The 20,840-nt window shown below is 39.8% G+C and overlaps 1 protein-coding gene across 3 annotated transcripts in view; it reads left to right on the forward strand.

Moving 5' to 3' along the window:
- The window catches only part of PSMD14 (proteasome 26S subunit, non-ATPase 14), a 58,552-nt gene that overhangs the window by 8,337 nt on the left and 29,375 nt on the right, over positions 1–20,840 (forward strand). For all 3 annotated transcript variants that reach the window (XM_081873404.1, XM_081873403.1, XM_081873405.1), the window contains 4 exons: positions 305–358; positions 16,723–16,794; positions 17,421–17,540; positions 20,199–20,269. In XM_081873404.1, the coding sequence (XP_081729530.1) occupies positions 311–358; positions 16,723–16,794; positions 17,421–17,540; positions 20,199–20,269 (311 nt within the window). In that variant the 5' untranslated portion in view covers positions 305–310. The remainder of the gene's footprint in view (positions 1–304; positions 359–16,722; positions 16,795–17,420; positions 17,541–20,198; positions 20,270–20,840) is intronic.

Consider the following 20,840-nt stretch of genomic DNA (forward strand, 5'->3'; position numbering starts at 1 on the left):
AGTGGGGTGAGGAGAGTGTCAATGATTTTTGCAAATGCTATATATATAAAAAAACAAGAAATGCTTGTCTTTTTCAAATCCAGGGATAACCCAAAACCAATGCAGTTAAAGTAAGGTTGTTAATTAGTATGGAAGACAGCTTCTTGAATTAATATGTGGTGTTAATTAACAGGAAGTCTGATGTTGTGTTGTAATTACTACCAATATTTTTGACATACTGAGTGACTGAAGGTGAATTATATGGAGAACAATTTAGTAAACAGATCAGAATCTAGGTATGCTTTCTTTTTGTTTCTTTTCTTTAGAAAACATGGATAGACTTCTACGTCTTGGAGGAGGTATGCCTGGTCTGGGACAGGTTAGTATACAGTATGTTAATTACTTTAAAAAAAGTTTTAATTACAGTTCCTAAAGTCTTACTTTTAATCATCAAAACAAAAAGCCCAATATGATCAAACTTCCACAGACAGTTGAAATACGGTAAGTGCAAAGAAGAGGGTGCAATGTTGCATGATTTTGAGTGAACATTACTGTATATGAATTATTGAAGGCTGTGTATGTTTCTTGCAGCAAAAGCAGCAACAGTGTGTCAACGTGAAAGCATGTTTATTGTGGCTTGAACTTTCTTACACAAAAGCCTGCTTTGTCTGATACATCAGTGTAAATTATTGCACTGTCTTAACTTTCCAAACATAATTTGTCTGTGTTCAATGTGTGAAGTTGTAGGATATTTTTGTTAGTCATGTGGGATCATATGTTCAGAGATGATGAATTGGCAAAATCTGATCCAGCAGGCAGTGGAAAACACAAACAAGTTGCAAATAAAAGCTTCCTGGCTTAGTGATGATAGTTCAGTTTTCATTCATACGATGCAATGTAAACGTGAACAGACCTAGTTTACACAGACCTCATGGTTATCACCATAGCCATAGTACAAATTAAAAACATTGAAAACTAACTGCTGTGTGGAAGGAAATAGATCTGTAGTACTGAAACTTCATGCTTGTTTTTGGATATAGGAAGATGGTTATTTTAAAGAACAGCTCCTCCAAGAAAGCCTCCAACACCTAACACCCAATGTAATCTTTATTCTCTTTCACAACAAAATGCCATACCTTAAAAAGTCCTGAGGTCTTTTTTGGCAATGATTTCCATGTTTGTTTCTTTCACTGCTGCCTACTGGCATATTGATGACCTAGTCTGTAGCAGTTTCTTTTCAAGCCTATCTTAATTTAAAGTAAGCTTTGAAAGGCCATCACTTTAGAATTCCCAACAGATGTGCATTTAGGCATAATCTATAATAATTTCTCCTTGGAGTGAAACGGAGAAGGTTAGAGGCTTTGTAATTATTGTAATGGTCCTTCTCTCATCAAATCGGGGAAAAGAACACGTTTAAACTTAATTCCTGCGGCTCAGTTTATTATAAAATTGCACTTCCATTTTTAGTTCTGTTTTGGTGACCTGTTTTGTAATGCAATTTCATGATGAAAAAGGCAAATAAGCAAAACTGTTGTTAGCATTAGTTCTCCATTAGAGGGAGAGATAATGACAGCAGAATACCTCTGTTTGCAAAACTATGCATGATATTTTCATGTGATGCTTGAGAGAGGGGTGTCTTGGCTTGAGGTCGGTCTGAACTCTCCAGGTAGGCATGTAAATGGAGAGGAGTGATAAATGAGGATGCATTCAAGGTAGGAAAATAACTGTGGTATAGGACCTCCACAGGTTTAAAAGCCCTTCTAACCACTGTGGCCCTTTGACTTGTGGAAGGGCTTTTAAACCTGTGCATGTCCTCACTAACAAAAGCGTAAAGGTAAAGTTACCCCTGACCGTTAGGTCCAGTCACAGACGACTCTGGGGTTGCGTGCTCATCTCACATTGGGAATATTATTTCTGTCAATTGCATTGTGAGTGTGTAGCAGATATAAAAAGGGCAAGTTCATTAGGAAATGAATGGAAAATAAAATTGCTGATACCATAATGGTGTTGTACAAATCTATGGTGAGACCACATTTTGAATGCTGTCTACAGTTCTGGTTACATCAGCTCACAAAGGACATTGTGGAGTTGGTGAAAGGTTACAACAGTTGGTACTGTTCAGTTTTGAGAAAAGTTGGAATAAGTGGTAACATGATTGACGTTTATAAGATTATGAATGGCATGGATAAAGCTGATATAGAAAAGTTATTCTCTTTGGACAGCTGTTCTGTTCCATATTATTCCGCAATTCTCTAGAGCATTTTTTTTTTGGGGGGGGTGTTCACATTGAAATGGGAGCTGTGTTCAGTGTCTGATGTTGGCTATCAATACAATAGCAATGATTCTTCTGACAAGTTGAGAGACAAATGTTGCAATTAGTGATTACTTCATAAAACTGAGAGCAGTGGTTCCCAACTGGTGGTGCATGGACCCCAGGCAGGCCACATAACCCACACAGGAGGTCCGTGGCACCATTCACACAACAAAAACTACCTTAGAGATATCAAAATTTCCAAAGGTAGGGACTCCATGCTTTGGCTATTGAAAAACGGAGTCCGCCATAGGTAGCTAATTGGGAATCAGTGGCTTAGAGCAGAACTTTCCAAACTGTTCATGTCAGTGACACTTTTTAGGCATGCATCATTTAGCGACACAGTAATTCAGTTTTACTAGTAAACAAGGTTTAACCCCTTTCCAAACCTGGGAAGAGTGAGGGGAGTGTTCGCGCAACACACCTACATATTGCAGCAGACACACTAATGCAGTGCTTTTCAACCAGTGTACTGTGGCACCCTGGGGTGCCTTGAATGATGGTCGGGGTGCTGCAGGCGACACTGGCCTCTGTTGTTCTTCCATCCCACCTCTGATGCCCTCTTGCCTCTCTGCCTCCTAAAGGCTTGCCCAGCTATTTGTTGCAGCAGCCCTGGCTACGAGCTCCCCAGGTGAATGGTGCTTTTGGGGCTGGCCAGGGGCTGCTTCCTAGGCCTCTGTGAGGAAATGTAAGGAGGCACCTCTCGTTGGAGCGGGGGGGGGGGGGAGCCCAGAGCAGTTGCGTCCAGAGGACTCCCAAGGAGAGGGGAGAAGAGGAACACTCCACAAGGGTGTGTTCAAAAAGGCCTGAAGGGCTGCTGGCTCTGCAGGCAAGGGGTGGCATAACTGGGCTCCACGCGGGTGCCGCAGAACAAGCTGTGGACTCAAAAACATTGAAAACCTCTGCACTAAAGTGTTGCAACACACAGTTTGGAAAGCTTGGCTTAGAGGATTGGATGTAAGTAGAGATAAACCTTGGACTTGCATACTCTCTTCAAATCATAGCTTCTTTGCAAACTAAGATCACCAACAACTGGTCTTTGGGTAGTAGTCTGAATGTGGCCATTATCTGTCTCCTTAGGGAAAGAAGGGGCTTTTCACCTCTGAAAGCAGGAGGGGGGGACAACCTTTTTCAGGCAAGGGCCTCATTCTCTTTTGGCAAATGCTCCAGTGATCACACACCAGGGGAGGGTGGGGCCAGAAGCAACAGTGGATGGGGCAATTACTGTAAATTTTACATTAAGGCCCTAAACTAGTTTCTGCACTCATCCTCGGTCCAGGGAAGCAAGAAACATCAGAGTTCAATAGCACCGCCCAGCCAGGCAAAAGCACGAAGCTGCAAAATAGAGCTTGTAGGTAATGTGGCTGAGGGTAGTCGGGAAGCTTGGAGAGCCACATTCCGTCCCCAGTCCTGATATTACCTATTTTTACTTTAAAGTAATTCAAACTGCCTCTGATGACCCTATTTTAAGGAGATACCTTGAGTGTATAGGGGAGGTACAATAGAATAAATAAGCGTTGGAGCAGATCTCCCCTTAAATAGCTTCTTCCTTTGAAAGTATAATAAATGCAACATTTTCTGCCTTGGATATTTTTCTTTTAACAGTCGCATGCAGAAGATCATCATCATTTTGTTTGGCCAGGCCTTTGGCAGGGAATTGGTGCATTTAGGCGCTGTCATTGTTATAATGGTCATTTTAATTATTGGGTGTTTACTTATCAGTGTCATAAAATTTATATACTGCTTGATTGTAAAAACAAAAAAACCTCATGAAGTATCACTGGATCTTACATTAGCTGCTCTGAGCACTATTTGGTGGGAAGAGTAGGATATAAATTTAATGTATAAAAATTTTCCTGCTTTACAAAAGGTGGAATTGTGGCTGAGAACCTGGGCCTGGCTCATAGCCATTCTTTCCAGTGAGCAATATGGGGACTGCTCAAATAAAACTGATGGCTTTTATAATGAAAGATTTGTGTTGTCAACAGCCATGTTTGCTCATGTCTTTTGTGTACAGGGCAGATAAGGAGGGATTTATCCAGTGGGTTGCAGCAGGAGTAGGCATGATTTAGGCTTGGCCAGCCTACTTTGTTTTTTTCTAGAACCCCAAGATCTACTAACAGGAGCCATGTACAATAGACGCACAATGAGGATTTTAAAAATGATTCTGCTTCTGAGTGCATTCAGAGCCTAGTAATGTGTTTTCAGTACCTGTAGTGAATTGAGCTGAGTTCCTGTCACACCAAAATGCACCCCTGATCTGCTTTCTTAATATCAGCAGCCTAATTTAGATGGAAAAAGACTTTTTTGTTTTGTTTTTGCTGCTGTTCCAACAATTTGGAGCCAGAGCCCCTTGCTGTTCTATTGCTAACCACCTAGACATCTACCAGTAAATGCCTATATTCCTTTTGCCTACACCTGGGCTATAGGGGGTAACTGTACAATTACCTTGTGTTGACTAAGGATTTGGAATTTACTGATATAATTTATTAATGTAAATTAAACATTTCTTCTCACTGCATTTCCTTTTCTGAATTCTGAAATGTCATTTCTAGTGCACAATAGCACTGACAGCTGGTGACATGATGATGCGGGTGGGTGGGTAAATAACCCAGAGTAACACTGTATACAGCCCTCAAAAAGAGTAACTGCAACGCCAGCTAAGTCTGTCCTTGAATGCAGAACATAGCATCTTGCCATATTTGCTTATTGCAATTTTGGCTAGATGCTTTTAAGTGGTGTCTTCTGGGAATACATGTAAAGGTGGACCACTTCTTTTAGAGTGGAGGGGGGGAGAGGGGTGACCTGTCTCTTAGCCGCGTTAGCACTTCAACTGGAAATAAAGAAGCAAGAATTGCAAATAGCTATTTTGTTTGAATAATGGGCTTGCCAATTAGGCATCAAGTGCTTCCATCTGTGAAATTGTTGATCAGATGGGTTAGCTGGGACACTTCCAGATTAGGGCATTGTACATGGCACTTGAAAACTGTCACTTTGAAAGAGGTTTCAAGTGCTGCACTGCTTGATTCTGTAGAAACTCTTCCTTTTTTAAAAAAAAAAAAAAAGAACTCATTGATAAAACCTGTAGCACCTAAGAGACCTGCCACTGATCTAAAAATCCTATTGTACATGCTGATCTAATGTATGGAGAAGTTGAACTCACAGGCACTGTTTCCTTTTGTGTGTTTTACAATGACAGATGAACGATCTGTTGAAAAATCTGAAGGCAAGCATTCTTCTAACTTGTCTTGAACCATAAACACGTTAGGTCTTTCTTACACTTCAGGAACTTGCATCCTGGCATTGTGGTTACCAGGCATATATTGTTAAAAGTTTCTTTTTAATGTTCTATTGTTTGATTTTAAAAAAAAATGGGTTTCAGGAGTGTCGTTAATTTCCTGTTAAGCTCTGCTGCTAGTGCAGCAGAAGAGTACAGCAGAAGTGATGTTAATAATCTGAACGGGTATGGACGTTTTCGGTCATCCATACCCATTCAGATATGGCTTGCAATCCTATGCTAATTCTAATTTAATTTAATGTGGCATATTCCTCAGTCAGTGGGACTGACTCTTGAGTCAATGTGTGCATGATCAGGTTCTAAAGCATTAATGAAAAGCCCAGAGGAGAGGTGTGCGGAAGTATGTTGGCCCACCTCTTTCCTCAAGTAACCTCTTTAAAAAGCCAAGATATATGAGGAAGGACATAAAGAAAAACTTTAAGCAGTATCTGTTCTCATGCTGGGAACTCTGCATTCCTGAACTGGACTCAGGAAACCTTGGGGGTCAGGAGATTACTATTGTCTCCTTTTCTAACAGGCTATCACATCATCAAGAACACTGGGTACCTTACCTCAATCATTGAATCAGTTCAGGATTCTGAAAAAATAAATGCCTGTAAGCAGCCTATTGTATTGATACCCCTTTAGTGGGAAAGGGCAGGAAATCAAGTTGTTTCCTCCTCTAAACCCCCAAAATTTGCAGAGGATTTCAACCTTTTGGAAGATTGAGGAAGGCACGAAAGTGTGTTCTTGGCTCCTAACCTGCCTGCTTCTTGCTATGTTTTGAGCTAAGCCAGCAGATCCTATGCATGCAAAGCCTTCCTCACACAGAGGGAGGAAGGGGTGAATATGCATCTCCCCTTCAGCTTGAGACACAGCAGGATGTGGAATGAGTCCCTCCCACCCACTCCTATGGTGAAATGGCTTCTGTGTGTTCTTGGTGAAATAGCTGACCTAAATGTCATGGTAGGTCGGGGGGGGGGGGGCAGCACTGGCTTTCTCCCCTGCAGTGGAAATCACAAAGCTTCCATAAATATTGAAAATATCCAAGCAAGGAAAGTATACAAGTATCGGGTTATTGGGTTTTTTTTAAGACAAGGATTCAGATACACATGACCTCCAGTAGACTTTTGAAAGCACAGGCAGCATTTTTCATACATTTTGTTGAGTTCCCTGTATGCATTCTCCCATTCGTAAAGTTTTACTTTTTTGCAGGTTTAGATTAATTGTCCATTCTCATGGGATATTTTAACTAAGATTTTAAGCTTTATAACATCCAGTTTTGTAGAATGTACACATGAACAGTATTCCAGGATCTCTTGACTTAATCATATGTTTTTTAGAGCAACAGAGAATCTCATATATACGTGTATACGTAATTTTGACAAAATTGCTTCTAATGGACTGGAGAAGATTTTTTTTTTTTTTTTTTTAGAACATTCTAGTATTTCTAGAATAACACATTGATGCTATATACTCTTCTTTGTTTCCTTTTTCTGTAAATTTTAATAGTGCTTACTGAGCATATGTTTTCAGTCAGCTTCAGTGCTCCTTACGGTCTCCTTATAAATGTTTCAGAAAGTAAATTCCCTTCATATGACTGTCCACCAGTAATCTCTACAGATGGCATCTAAACATTTGTCTCGTGAAAAAGCAAATGGACTTAAGTTCTTTCCTCTGAGCCAAATAGTGGGACTAGTCACTTTAAGTGTGTTGCATAATGTGGAATGGCATTTTGATGCTTGAAAACTCTTGGAGAATTGCCCTTTTTAGATTTCTTTGGTACATTGTCTGCTGCTTATCACTGGGGTGTGTTGGCTTCCTCTAGTTCGCTAATGTATATATCCTTAGCTCTGAAGGACAACAAAAGTGGGCATTTCTAGCAAGATGCTGTTCATCTCATTTCAGAAAACATTTTTGTAAAGCATTAATTGAAAAGAGTGTCTGATCACATCTTACTGCTATGTTCTGTGTGTAGGTGATAATTACAGGGTTTTTTTGGACAATACTATTTTTTTGTGGTAGGTAGAGGTTCTTTGTCCTTTAGTTCACCCTTCCACCAAGAAGTTAGTGTGATGTGCACTCAATCATCTCCTTGCAACAATGCAGTCAAGAGAGTTTGGGCACCAAGATAGCAACTGGCCCAACCTCATCCACTAAGCCTCATGTCTGAGCAGGAATCTGAACTAAACCTAGTCTCACACACTGGCTGCATATGGTATTGCTTAGATGTGTGTACTGTACTTTGAACACCTCCTATTCCAATCCAGCATGGTCTTTAAGATCAGCCATTGAAGCCCATCTGATGGTCCCTGTCCAGCACAGGGTCAGCAGTGCAAGGACCCATAGTAGGGCTTTATCAGTGGTGGCGCCAAAACATTGGAATGTTCTTCCCACTGAGATGTGTTTCACCTCACCATTACACTCTTTTAGGAGGAATGTAAAGATATACCTTTTTGCCAGGCTTTTGGAGGTGAAGTGTAACTTGTTTGAGGGTAGTTTGGTATTGCACCAGTTGCTGTTTCATGATTTTCTCATTTTAGTTTATGCTGTGTCTACTTTGTATTGATGTTTTAATTGGCTTTAGAAATATGTAGAGGTGTGTTTTAATATGCTGCACGTTGCCCTGTGACCATATGGTGATGGTGGTATAGAAATATCTAAATACGTGAACACCCAAATTTTCCCTGCCTTGCAAATATAAATCATGAGCAGAGATAAAACCATAGGAGTGTACAGATGATTTTAACAACTATTGATGGGATTAAATACAAATTTTACCTTGGGATTTTAGCATTATTTAACCTTTGTTAAGAAAAACCACTTGTCTTACACTCTTCCCCAAGTATACAGATTGCAATGCCTATATATATATATATATATATATATATATATATATATATATATATTCTTCTGAAACTGCATATAGGGAGGTATGCATTAATGATTTAAAAACCCTTTAAACTTATTTATATTTTTTAATGAATAAGTTCCATGAATAATAAAATATAAATTATACACGATATAGAGGGGTTCTTCTTTAGAGGCGAGTGGTTTAACACACACTCTCAATTGTCTGTAGGTGTAACAGCTGAAAATCTGCACTCCAAGAGTTAAGTCAGCATGAAAGAATTCATTTCCACTTTAATGACCTAGCCTTGCTGGGTTAGGACGATGGGGAACATGCTTCTGACTTGCACTCCTATTGCCAATTAACACCTCCTATAACAGGTTGTCTCAGCTAGTCATTGAAGCAGAGGCAGTAGAAATAGTTTACATGCATCTTGTTTTTCACACTAGTTGTTTAATACTCACAAAATTAAGTATTAAAAGGTTCCCTTTTTTACTTTGCTGGGTAAGAATAAACATGACAGTGTTGGATAGTTGTACATTTGCTTGTGTCTGTTTTGTTGTGTTTATTTTTTAAGGGGTTTTAATTGTGAAAATAAAGGTTGGAGTTGGTTCCGATCTCACCCTCTCTCATATAAGAATTTAGTTTAGCTGCAGAGAGCTCATTTGTACTGATTTCTGCATCAATTGGATTTTTTTTATTGTCCCATTTTTTAAAATGTTTATGGGCTTTAAAAAAAAAATTTTTTTAAAGTACTCTGGAGTAAGACAATACTCAGAGTGAAGTATCAATTTTTTCTCTCCAGGTTGATGGTGTTCATTTTTGTAGCTTTGTCAGTTGTTTAATCTTGTATCTCTTGTATTTAAGAGAAGAAATGTATGATGCAAGTGAAGGGCAGTGTTCTAAAGTGATTCATGGTTAATCAGCAGGTATTCTAATAACATAATAAAACTGGCTAAATAATTGATACCAGTTCACACTAAGAGAAAGGTGGAGTAATATACCTAAAAGTGTTAACAAATTTGCTAAAAGGCCTGAGTAGGTAACACTCTGAGGCGTTAGTTTTATGCTGTTATAATGGCAAATGCCTTTTTTTAACACTTAGTCAACAAGGGCTGCCCAAGGAAAAGTCACAGTTTTTATAACTGGATCATATCTGAATGCTCCTGAAGAAAAGTAGTGTCTCATGTTAACCCCATTTGATTGATTTGTGAGCTGATTATGTTATCTTTGCCCGTTTGGGCTTTTGGAGGCATTTTATGTTGCTAAATGTTGATAAAAGAAATGAATTTTAATAGTGTGAGTCTACCTTAAATCCTCCATTCTCTAATAAGCGAGGGCTTAAAAGAAATGATTGATACGGCTTACGACTGATATGATTGCCCTGCAGGCAGGTCAGTTCACTGACTAACACTTGGTAGACAGTTTAGTCAGGAAGAAGCATCTGTTTCTCCTCTTAAAAGTATAATCGGGATTGATTTTCCCCTTTTGCTTTTTATGCATTGGGTACAAAAGAACTTTAATGTTGGGTTTTTTTAAAAAAAAAGTTCTGTTTTTTTAATGGCTTATTTTAGTTAAAAGTAAAGGACCAAATTAAAGGCTTGCTTCAGTTTCAGTCCTTGGTGGTGGTGTTAGCACATTGAATCTCAGGGGAATTTGATGCATCTGGTATATCGGAGAAAAGTATATTTACTTTTTGTCACCTTTGTAGATTACTGGTTGGAATGGGAAATGACTGGCAGATGAGGGTTGATGTGTAATCTAACAATTCAGTGTTCAGGCCGCATGCACCTTCATTAACATTGCTGGAAGGTAAAAAGGGGGGCAGCATGAGTCCCCCTGACAGTTTGGGGTTTATAGATATATTTTGTTAACATATTAACAAGCTTACAGATATGCACAGTAGCGTGCAAAGGAATTGGTTATGGTATGGATTTAAGAAGGTTCAGTGTTCCTTGCAACTTTCAGAGGGCATTCTGTAGACACCATTCTTCAGTATAAATTAAATAATCAGCTTCTATGTTTAGCTTCTTCCCCTTTTTTTGAAGGAAGTTTGCTGTGTTACTGCTTTTCTTCATGAGGCTGAACATTTTAAGACTAGCTGTCATTGGGAGAAGTTTTTCTTTAAATTCATCTGATTTTAAAATACTGGTTTAAATACTTGTCCAGATTTCTGGCATTTTGTATCAGAACAAAACCACAACCAATTATGTCTTTGCTATAGGTTTTCAGGCTACAGTGGTACCTTGGTTTGCATACGTCTTGGTTTGCATATGTTTTGGAATTACAAACACGTCAAACCCAGAAGTGTGTCCTGGTTTGCAACCTTTTATGGATTACAACCCTTTTTTTATTATTACGAACTAATTTTTTTTGGAGGCCCCACTAGCGCGCCTTGGATTACAACCTGTTTTGGTTTACAAACAGACCTCCGGAACAGATTATGGTTGTAAACCAAGGTACCACTGTCTTTAGTACAGGCATGTCCAAAGTCTGTTTCGGGGGTCTAATCTGGCCCGCCAGTTGGTTTAATCTGGCCCCTGTGGCAGTTTATTTTCTGGGTTAAAATCGTAAATAAACCTCAACAATTGCAATCCTAAAAAAAGGTCAACAACTGGTCGGTATTGGGCAGCCTTTTAAAGAAGTCCGCAGCAGCTACAGTGGTACCTTGGTTTAAGAACAGCTTAGTTTATGAACAACCTGGATTAAGAATGCTGCAAACCCGGAAGTAGGGGTTTTGGTTTGTGAACTTTGCCTTGGAAGCAGAACATGTTGAGTGTGTTCCATTTGTAAATTGAGCCCCCCCCCCCGCTGCTATGGGAAAGCACACCTTGGTTTAAGGACGCTTTGGTTTAAGAACAGACTTCCGGAACGGATTAAGTTTGTAAACCAAGGTACCACTGTACTAGCCTGCAGTGTCCTGTCAGAAGAGGACCAGAAACTTTGTCTCTTCTGCAGCCACCCACTGCATTTTCCTGCTCAGCAATTCCTTGCATCTCTGGCTATAAAGCTTGTTCTTAAATACAAGACTGCACTTGGGATTGCAATCATATAGTGGTACCTCGGGTTACAGACGCTTAGGGTTACAAACTCCACTAACCAGGAAGTGGTTGCTCCAGAACTTTGCCCCAGGATAAGAACAGAAATTGCATTCCAGTGGCGCAGCGGCAGCGGGAGGCCCCATTAGCGAAAGGTTAAGAACCGGTTCAGGTTAAGAGCATACCTCTGGAACGAATTAAGTTCTTAACCCAAGGTACCACTGTACAGTTGAATGTGTTTTGTTTTGTTTTTAAAGTAAATGTGAAAATGTATCCACATTGACAACATTTAAGGGTAGCCACACTAAGCAAACTTAAGAAGTATAATTGATATATAATAGTTCTCTATCACTTAGAATATTTGAGAGTAGGGTGTATTGAGTCTGTATTTTGACTGAGTACATTGCACTTTTGCTATGTAAAGTACCTTAGGGATATTATCTTTAGCAGTTCTAACAAAGTAGAGGCGGGGTAGTGTGTTCATGCATAGTGACAACTTGTGGCTAAATTAAGGGACGTTGTGAACACCACTGAGGGCAAAGCAGCAATGTGTGAAGGCCTAGAGTGTAGAAAGTGTCGTTCCACTTCAGGTAAAAATATGAAATACTTGAACGACTCACATTCTAGTATTAGCTGACTGCAGCAATAGTGTTGGGCATAAACAGGCATTATAGTTGAATTTTTAAAAAGTAGCACTCTTAACTGAGTTGCTATAAACGTCAATAGTAATATGTAGTATAAGTATCAATTGAGAGATTGATTAAATCAGAATATTTAGCGGATATTCTGAGCTTTTTCAAGAGGCTATAGAAATAGCTATTGCAGTTTTACCCCAGAAAGGTTTGGGATTATCTAATAGACATTGGTGGCTCAAAGTCATGGACAATGGTATGGTGTGATAGAGGTCTCTGTAGGCCAGGGGTGCACATCCTGCTGCCCTGCAGGTGTTTCTGGACTACAACTCCCATCAACAGTCCAACAACATCTGGAGGGCCGCAGGTTGTGCACCCCTGCTATAGGCCTTTGGCAAGAAGTTACAATTCCCTTTCCTTGCTTCTGTGCTACTGCCCCCTAGATCTCATACTACAAATAGTTTCTGTCCTTGCAGAAAATGTTCTACCAAATCCCATTATACTCCTTTGCCCCCTTTTCAGTTTCCAGACACATACAACTTTTGCTCAGGTTACTTACTCCAAATTATCTTCAGCATGTTGGTTTTCCACACTATTCCAGCTGATGATAACAGGTTGTATGTATCTAGTTAAGTCATCTGGTTAGTGCCATGACTTCTGCCTAGGGACTTGGCCTTCCTCTTTCTGTACCCCACCCCAATCTGTTGAGGAGCAGATTTGGAGGGGCACAAGGCCAGTTGTGAAAGTGGAACTCCTTGCACCGACACAAAGACTTTGTTGGATGCAACCCAGTGGTGGTAAGCACTAGTCATAAATTAAAAGTTGCCAATCCTTGCCTTCAGGTTCCCAGTCTAATAGATATGATAACAAAAGGAACAAATTCTCTCAATCCCCCTTGGACTGCAGAGCTAAAGATCAGTGTATGCTGGCCTCTGCTATAGGTTGGGGACCAAAGGTCTCTGGGAGGCTGCACTCCCATCCCATCAGCCAGAGGAGGAGGAGCTTTGCTTCCCAGGACACTGCTGGAAAGAATACTGAGCTCCAGGTGCTGTGGGGCTGCAGAAGCATCGGGGAAAGGTCCCATTCATCAGCCAAAGAGCCGCCAACTGCTGTTCAAGCAAGAACACCATCAAGGTCTGGCCAGAAATGGATAGCAATGCTTTCTCACAGTTGCTGATTCATGCTGGCCTTAAAGAACTGGTGACCTCCTCTACCTTTTCATTCCATTCCCCTTTCCATGTGTGACTTTGTCTTTTTAGCTAATAAGGATTTTTTGCTGCACACTTTGGTTTTGAAATTTATTATATCTTTTATTGTCACCTGATAATTTAAAGCCAGTCCGAAACAATATATACAGAAAATTAAAAAAATAAAATTGCATAAATCTCTGCTACCTTATAGGGGAAATGAAAAGCAAATGAACCATTAACCTACAGACACTTTAGTAACGCAAAAAGAGAGAGAGTAAAAAACCACGACCATTTTGATACATACCCTATGAAATAAATTTTCTCCAATTTTTCTCCCTACTTATTCCTTAAATAATAAGTCAGTTTTGCCATTGACAGCATATGTGAAAAACCTTTTCATAGCCATTTGGTTGCAAATGGAACGGATGGCTGCCTCCACGTTGGCATATATATAATCATAGTGGCAGTTTATCATATATGATATTAATTCTTTGTTGCAGTCTTACCAGACCCTTCACATAGTTTAGCAAGAATAAAAGTGGTTGGCAAGGAACTTTGTACCCAAAGATTTTGATTATTTGAATACTTATCTTTTCCCAAACTTTTTTTTGCCAGTTCTCACTTCCACCACACATGATAAAAAAGTCTCCCAATTATATTCCACATTTCAGACATTTCAGTGAATAGTTTGTATTGATTTTTTAAAATTCTGACAGGTGTTGTATGCCACCTATGGTACCCATCCATTTTCCCCGCATTTTTCTCTTACCTTCATATTCAGTGGAAATTTATGTCCAGCTTGTAAGCTTGACAGCCGCCCTCAATTGATGTGAGCTACTATGGAAGAAAATGCTGTCTGAAGTGGGATTGAAATGTAGCAAATACTGTATTTTTTGCTCTATAAGACTCACTTTTTCCCTCCTAAAAAGTAAGGGGAAATGTGTGTGCGTCTTATGGAGGGAATGCAGGCTGCGCAGCTATCCCAGAAGCCAGAACAGCAAGAGGGATCGCTGCTTTCGCTGCGCAGTGATCCCTCTTGCTGTTCTGGCTTCTGGGATTCAGAATATTTTTTCTTGTCTTCCTCCTCCAAAAAACTAGGTGCGTCTTATAGAGCGAAAAATAAGGTAAGTAGGAATGGGAAGGGAGAGGAAAGCAAGCATTGGAGCAGCTTCTCATTCACTGCTGGATGGGTGGGACCAAGTTGCCAGGATGCTATTCCTGGGAGGCAGGGGTTGCAGTCTTCTAGTGGCTGTTGGTTCCCTGGTCAGTGGTGGAGTTCAGGATATGCCTCCCCTAAGTATCTGCAGTCCCAAAGAATTCTGATGATTATTTTCATAGTGCCTTTCAGGAAGCATCTATGAATGCAGAGTTGCGCAGCCCATTGACATCAGCTGAGAGTTACTGTTGTAAGTTGCAGCTCTTACCGTGATGTTATTTGCAGGGACTTCGGGCTGGTTCTTGTCCATTAAGGCCCCACTTCATTGGAATTCCCTTCCCAGAGAAGTAAATACTCATTTTTGCTGTCATTGGAAGGCATGTAAAAAGCCTTTTCTTGTTTACACCAACTTCTCCCCCCGCCCCACCAAAAAATCCCCCATTAATGTACAGTACTGCTACACTTTTTGTTTTATTTCCTATTTTTATGGATTTTTTGCTGCTTCAAATATAATTAAAAGAAGCGAGACAACACTATAAAATAAAATAAAAATATAACTGATTTTCTTCATCATCCTTGATAATCAATATGTACAAGCTATTCTCTGTGGAGTTTATTCTAAGCTTACCAGTCACGTTTAGAAAAAGATTTAGTACCACTGTCATCATTCACAGGAAGCACCTTGCTTCCCAGGAAGGACATTTTTTCCCCTCTCAGATGCTAGTTGGCATTCTCCACTTGAGCAACACACAGCACTGGCCTCGGCCATCATTCACACCTTGGACAATTGTGCTAATTTTTTATTAGCTACTCATGAAGCAAAGAGCACAGTATTTTGTTCACAGCTTTTCCACCTAGGGATTGGAGGTCCATTTTTCTCTCACTGCACCAGTGGATCTGCAAAGTGCTCCCATAGCCTTTTTCTTCAGGTCCTCTTTAGCTGAAAACTGACGAAGCAAAGGGAAAGCAAAGGAAATTGTGTTTGTGTTGGTGCCAGTTAATCATGCTAGCCCAGCAGCATTTATATTCACACCACTGTAAGAAACATGCAGTTAATTGGTGAATTGGAGATATATATATATATATCTGAGGAGACTTCCTGCAAGATTTAATTCACTAATAGAACTTCATTGGAGTCCAAGCCTGTATCATTGATAAGATTTTCACTAAGCACACTATTTTTTATTTTTAAATGCTGAGTAGATAGATGATCAAAGAAACACAATTGCCTTTCCTTAGACTAAATCACTATTTTATATAGGGAAGTGCTCTTTATCAACTTTGGCCAGGATCCAGAAACACACGTGTGTGTGTGTGTGTGTGTGTGTGCGCGCATGCTAATCCAGTAAGAATACTTAGCATTTGTATGATGCTTTAAAGCGGCCTTCAACCTTGGGTCCCCAAATGTTTGTGGACTGCAACTCCCATCATCCCTGGCGATTGTCTAAGCTGTCTTGGGGAGGTTGTACTCCCAACAGCATATGGGAACCAAATTTTCCAAAGGCTACTTTAACGTGTTGAGAACATTTCACAATATTGTGCTGTATTCCATTCAACAACCCTGTAAGATTGGTCAGTTTTATCCTCATAGCTCAGATACTGGGCTGAGACCAAGAGAGTGGCATGCCAAGGGCTACATACTGAGTTTGTGACAGTGGCAAGGTGGGAAGTATAGACTTCTGATTCATAGCTCAATGTATTAACAACAAAGGAGGGTGGTTTGTTAGGTTTTCTTCCTCCAGCTTGTAGCCTTTGGCCCTTCAGGTGCTTCCCCTGCTATTCAGCTGAATCTTTTAGGGAGACCAGTTGGAGACTGATGGGCAGAAGAGGGAGATGGAAGATACTATAGAATCGGGCTCTAGATTCCTCTTGTCTTGTACGTCAAATGCTACCTGATAATTTAAAGCCAGTCCGAAACAATATATACAGAAAATTAAAAAAATAAAATTGCATAAATCTCTGCTACCTTATAGGGGAAACGAAAAGCAAATGAACCATTAACCTACAGACACTTTAGTAACGCAAAAAGAGAGAGAGTGAAAAACCACGACCATTTTGATACATACCCTATGAAATAAATTTTCTCCAATTTTTCTCCCTACTTATTCCTTAAATAATAAGTCAGTTTTGCCATTGACAGCATATGTGGAAAACCTTTTCATAGCCATTTGGTTGCAAATGGAACGGATGGCTGCCTCCACGTTGGATAGGACAGAATGTGTGCATGCGTTGCCTTTCTAGAATCGAACCTTTTATACCTTTTGGTGATGTGTTTCTTCTTTACCTAGGGGCCTCCTACTGACGCTCCTGCAGTTGACACTGCTGAACAGGTTTACATCTCTTCCCTTGCGCTTTTGAAGGTAAGTATGTGTGTTTTGTTGGATGATATTTCACAAAGCCCTGCATATATCTGTCTCCACTATGAACAAGTGAGACACTTCTGTAATCCTTGAATGTCAACAATATGATGATAATAATAATAATAATAATAATAATAATAATGATGATGATGATGTTTTCTATTCTTGGGCAATATTTATTTATTTATTATTATTTATTCAATTTATATCCTGCCTGCCCTTCATCTGAACATCGTAGCATAAGTTGTAATGTTACTATTTTTTAACATTTTCGTACCTTGACTTCTCAAATCCAAACAAGGTGTCTTACTGTCCCATTGTCTTTTGAATTCAAACTATTGAATTTCTGTCTGTTATTGTGGCATGTGCCCTTGGGGAAGGGGGTATTTTAAGTGGTTTGCATAGCATGGAGAAGTTTCAGCTGTTTCAAGAAAATAAGACCTTATAATTAAATAAAGCCAATTATAGTACTAAAGGAGTGGATATGAATATGTAACAACTTCATACCTTTGGTGTTACATGGATATTTCAAGTGCATTTTATTACATTACAGAGCAGGGGCTGGGGAATAAGAGTCAAATGTATCCCTTGAATAGACTTTCAGTAGAATTTGTTCTTCTTTCCAGATGCTGAAGCATGGTCGAGCTGGTGTTCCCATGGAAGTTATGGGGCTGATGCTTGGAGAATTTGTTGATGACTATACTGTCAGAGTGATTGATGTGTTTGCTATGCCACAGTCGGGAACGGTAAGTGCTCTTCAGTGAGTGAATGTGTTATGTCCAGTTGTACCCCAAGATCCTTTCCTTACCTACATGTATGATGGTTGTGAAAAGAATACTGATGGTTGTAGCATGTCTGTCTGGGCTGCGAGAAATATAGTGGTCTGTGAGGACTGGACAATGTCAGTTATTAGCTTTATATACCTGGGTTCCTCAGTGGTATAGTGCTCACAGTTTCATAGCTCGATCTGTTCAATTGCAAAAAGTATCAAGCTTTATTGTTTACAGCACAGAAAGTGGGATTTAAAATATATTGTGCTTTATCCATAGTAGTACTTCTGAACCTATTTATCAGATTCATTTTGAGTGTGGCTCAGCTTATGCTTCAGATATTTCTATTACATTTAGGAGTTGCTCTGTAACTTGGTACTAATGGAACTTGAGTCTGTAGCTCATAGTTGTTCGAAGGCACAGACTACTGTGTGCTGGTTTACAAGTTACAAGGATGTGCTCCCAAATTCTATGGGATGCTGCTCCCATCTTACCTGTATATATGGATTGCGAATTTATAAGCTGCCCTTGAGCATTAAGGTTTCCAGGATTTAAAAGAAATAATAATAAACTATATAAACTTGGAGATAGTAGAATCACAAAAGCAGCAGGCAAAAGCCAAACGAGAAACCACATAAGAAGAGGCATCAAAATAAAATCATGTTGTCAATATTTTTAAATTCCTGGAATTTAAAAAAAAGATTTTAACACAGAAATTACAACACCATTAGTATCTTGTGAGCTTCTCTGGGAAGAGCATACCAAACATAACTTCTCCAGTCATTTTTATGGGGCCACAGTTCACATGGGGGCCTCTCATGATAACTGCAAGGTTCAGGAAGGTTCATATGGTAGAAGGTGGCCAGGTTCATAGCCATTTAGGGCTTTATAGGTTGTGAATCGTGTCCAGAAACAGTGTGGCTGTTTTTAAGTACTGCTGATATGCTTCCCAAAAACAGCCCTAATTGGTAACCTGGTAGATGTGTTTTGTACTAAAAGATGTTTCTGGTAAGTCTTCAAAGGCAGTATATTGCACTAGTAGAATGTTAGCAAGGCATGGATAACTGTGGCTAAACAATCTGTTCAGGATTGCATCTGCTGCCACCAGCATCTCCAGTGCCTCACCTGTATCCAATGAAAAGGAGAAATAGAGTTGGGTGGCAGATGTTCAGAAGTACAAGGGATCCCACTGAGCAGTAGTCTCCCATCCAAGGAATTGTCCATCCAGGGAGGAGTGGAACTGCTGAAGTACACTGCTCCAATTCCCAAACTCGGCATATCTTGTACAGTTCCATGGTTGATGTTACTGAAAGCTGCTGCTGTTGAGATGTCCAAGTAACCAAGGCAGTTTCTGTGCCTTAAATCAGCTGTAATGGATCTGGATAATTTTCACCTAAGAGTCACTGAAGTTCTACAAGAACCACCCATTCAAACACTTTACCCAGGAATTGGATATTGGTGAGCAGCCGCTAGTTATAGTTCTTGGTATCTAAGGATGTTTTTTGTTGTGGCTGCCTCTCAAGTGCTGTATCTCCTTCAAGGTAGCCAGGACTTCTCCTTCTTGCAAAGAAGTATGATTATGAGAGAGCATAATCGAGCAACCAGGCGGTCAGCCACACACCCCACCAAACAACTTGTTGTGGCCCAAAGGTGTAACCAACTAAAATGTGTCCTACAGAATCAGTGGAACAATTTGTACACCTCTGTTGTCCAAGTCAAAGTGGATGTGAGCAGCTATGTCCTCTTAAGTGCTTTGCTAATAAGTCACCATGGGCTACTGAGGGTTCCCTCACATTGCCCTTATTTCACAAATCATTTCGGGAAAGTTCCATTGAATGAAACTGCAAGATGGTGGAGAATCATAGTGTTGGAAGGGACCCCAAGGGTCATCTGGCCAACCCCCTGCAGTGCAGGAATCTTCTTGCCCAACGGACTTGAACCCTGAAATTGAGAGTCTCATGCTCTACCAACTGAGCTATTTTTTCCTACTGATGTATGCACTACTGGCTGATGGAGGATGTTTTGTCACCAGCATTAAATCTGAAACCAAGCAGCAGACATGTATACTCAGGAAGACAAAGAAAATGAGTATTGACTTCTGAATATTGACAGTGGGCTTGCTCAGAAGCCTTTTGTAAACAGAGACTAAGAGGTGTACAAATTGTTCTTGGGTTTTATAAAAATATGCAAATAGTTAACATTTTATACACTTGAACAACTAAATCATCACATATTAAAATTAGGTTTGCTATCAAGTACAATGCAGAAGCTATTGTCTGTTCATTTTGGATATGGGAGGACTAAAGTTAAATTTCTGCTCATATATGAAGTTCACTGGGTGGCATTGTACAAATTGTTCATAGCCTACATTCGTTCATAGCCTACATTCAGTTCACAGGGATGTTGTGAGGTTGATACTGCTCCGAGCTCCTAGAGAAGAAGGGGGAGATTAGATATATGTCCTATAAAATTCTTAGAATTCTTAAAAGGTGAATTCTAAAATACCATGTAACCTTTATATACAGGAACAGATTGTTATTATCATGAACCATTTGTGTGTGTGCAAGGAAAGTCTTTTCATAAATATCTGTCAACTGGATTATTTTTATGTTGTTAATCTGTCTCTAAATCCAGGGGGTCAGCGTAGAGGCGGTTGATCCTGTGTTTCAAGCCAAAATGTTGGATATGCTAAAGCAGACTGGAAGGTAAAGAATTTCTCAGTTCATTTTTTAAAAAGGAATAAATCATGCATGTCCTAGTTTCCTCTTGGCTTATTTACTAGTACTGCAGCAGAAGCAATTGGTTTAGTCTTGTACAACTAATACAACATGTTACGAAGGCCTAATCATGGGCTTGCTATCTTGTGAGAATACACACAGTAAGATTGCATCCAACTCTGCTTTTGGTTGGAACTATTGCATACATTGAATTAATATTCAGCTGGCAGCTTCCACTCGTACAAAATAGACTGTTACCACCCTAACTCTGATTTTTCAGCTATGGTGGTCTGTACACCACAGTAAAGGTTACCTGATAAAAAGGTATCCAAATATTTAAACAAATTTTGTTACTTCAGTTGGGGTCTCTCAACAGTTGTCATCTGCTTGCTCCAATTCTTATACTGCAGCAGAAACTTCAAAATTACTGTTAACAAAAGATTCAACAGCTGAGCAGAACAGTGCAAATTGCTTTTTGACTGAGTTCCTAGTTCTACTGCTGGTTTAATTGATATTTAATCTTTTCCCACCGCTTTTTCCTGTCGTCCATGTCTGAAAT

This window comes from Podarcis erhardii, assembly GCF_964252035.2.
Source record: "Podarcis erhardii genome assembly, chromosome: 1".
Classification (NCBI taxonomy): Eukaryota; Metazoa; Chordata; class Lepidosauria; order Squamata; family Lacertidae; genus Podarcis; species Podarcis erhardii.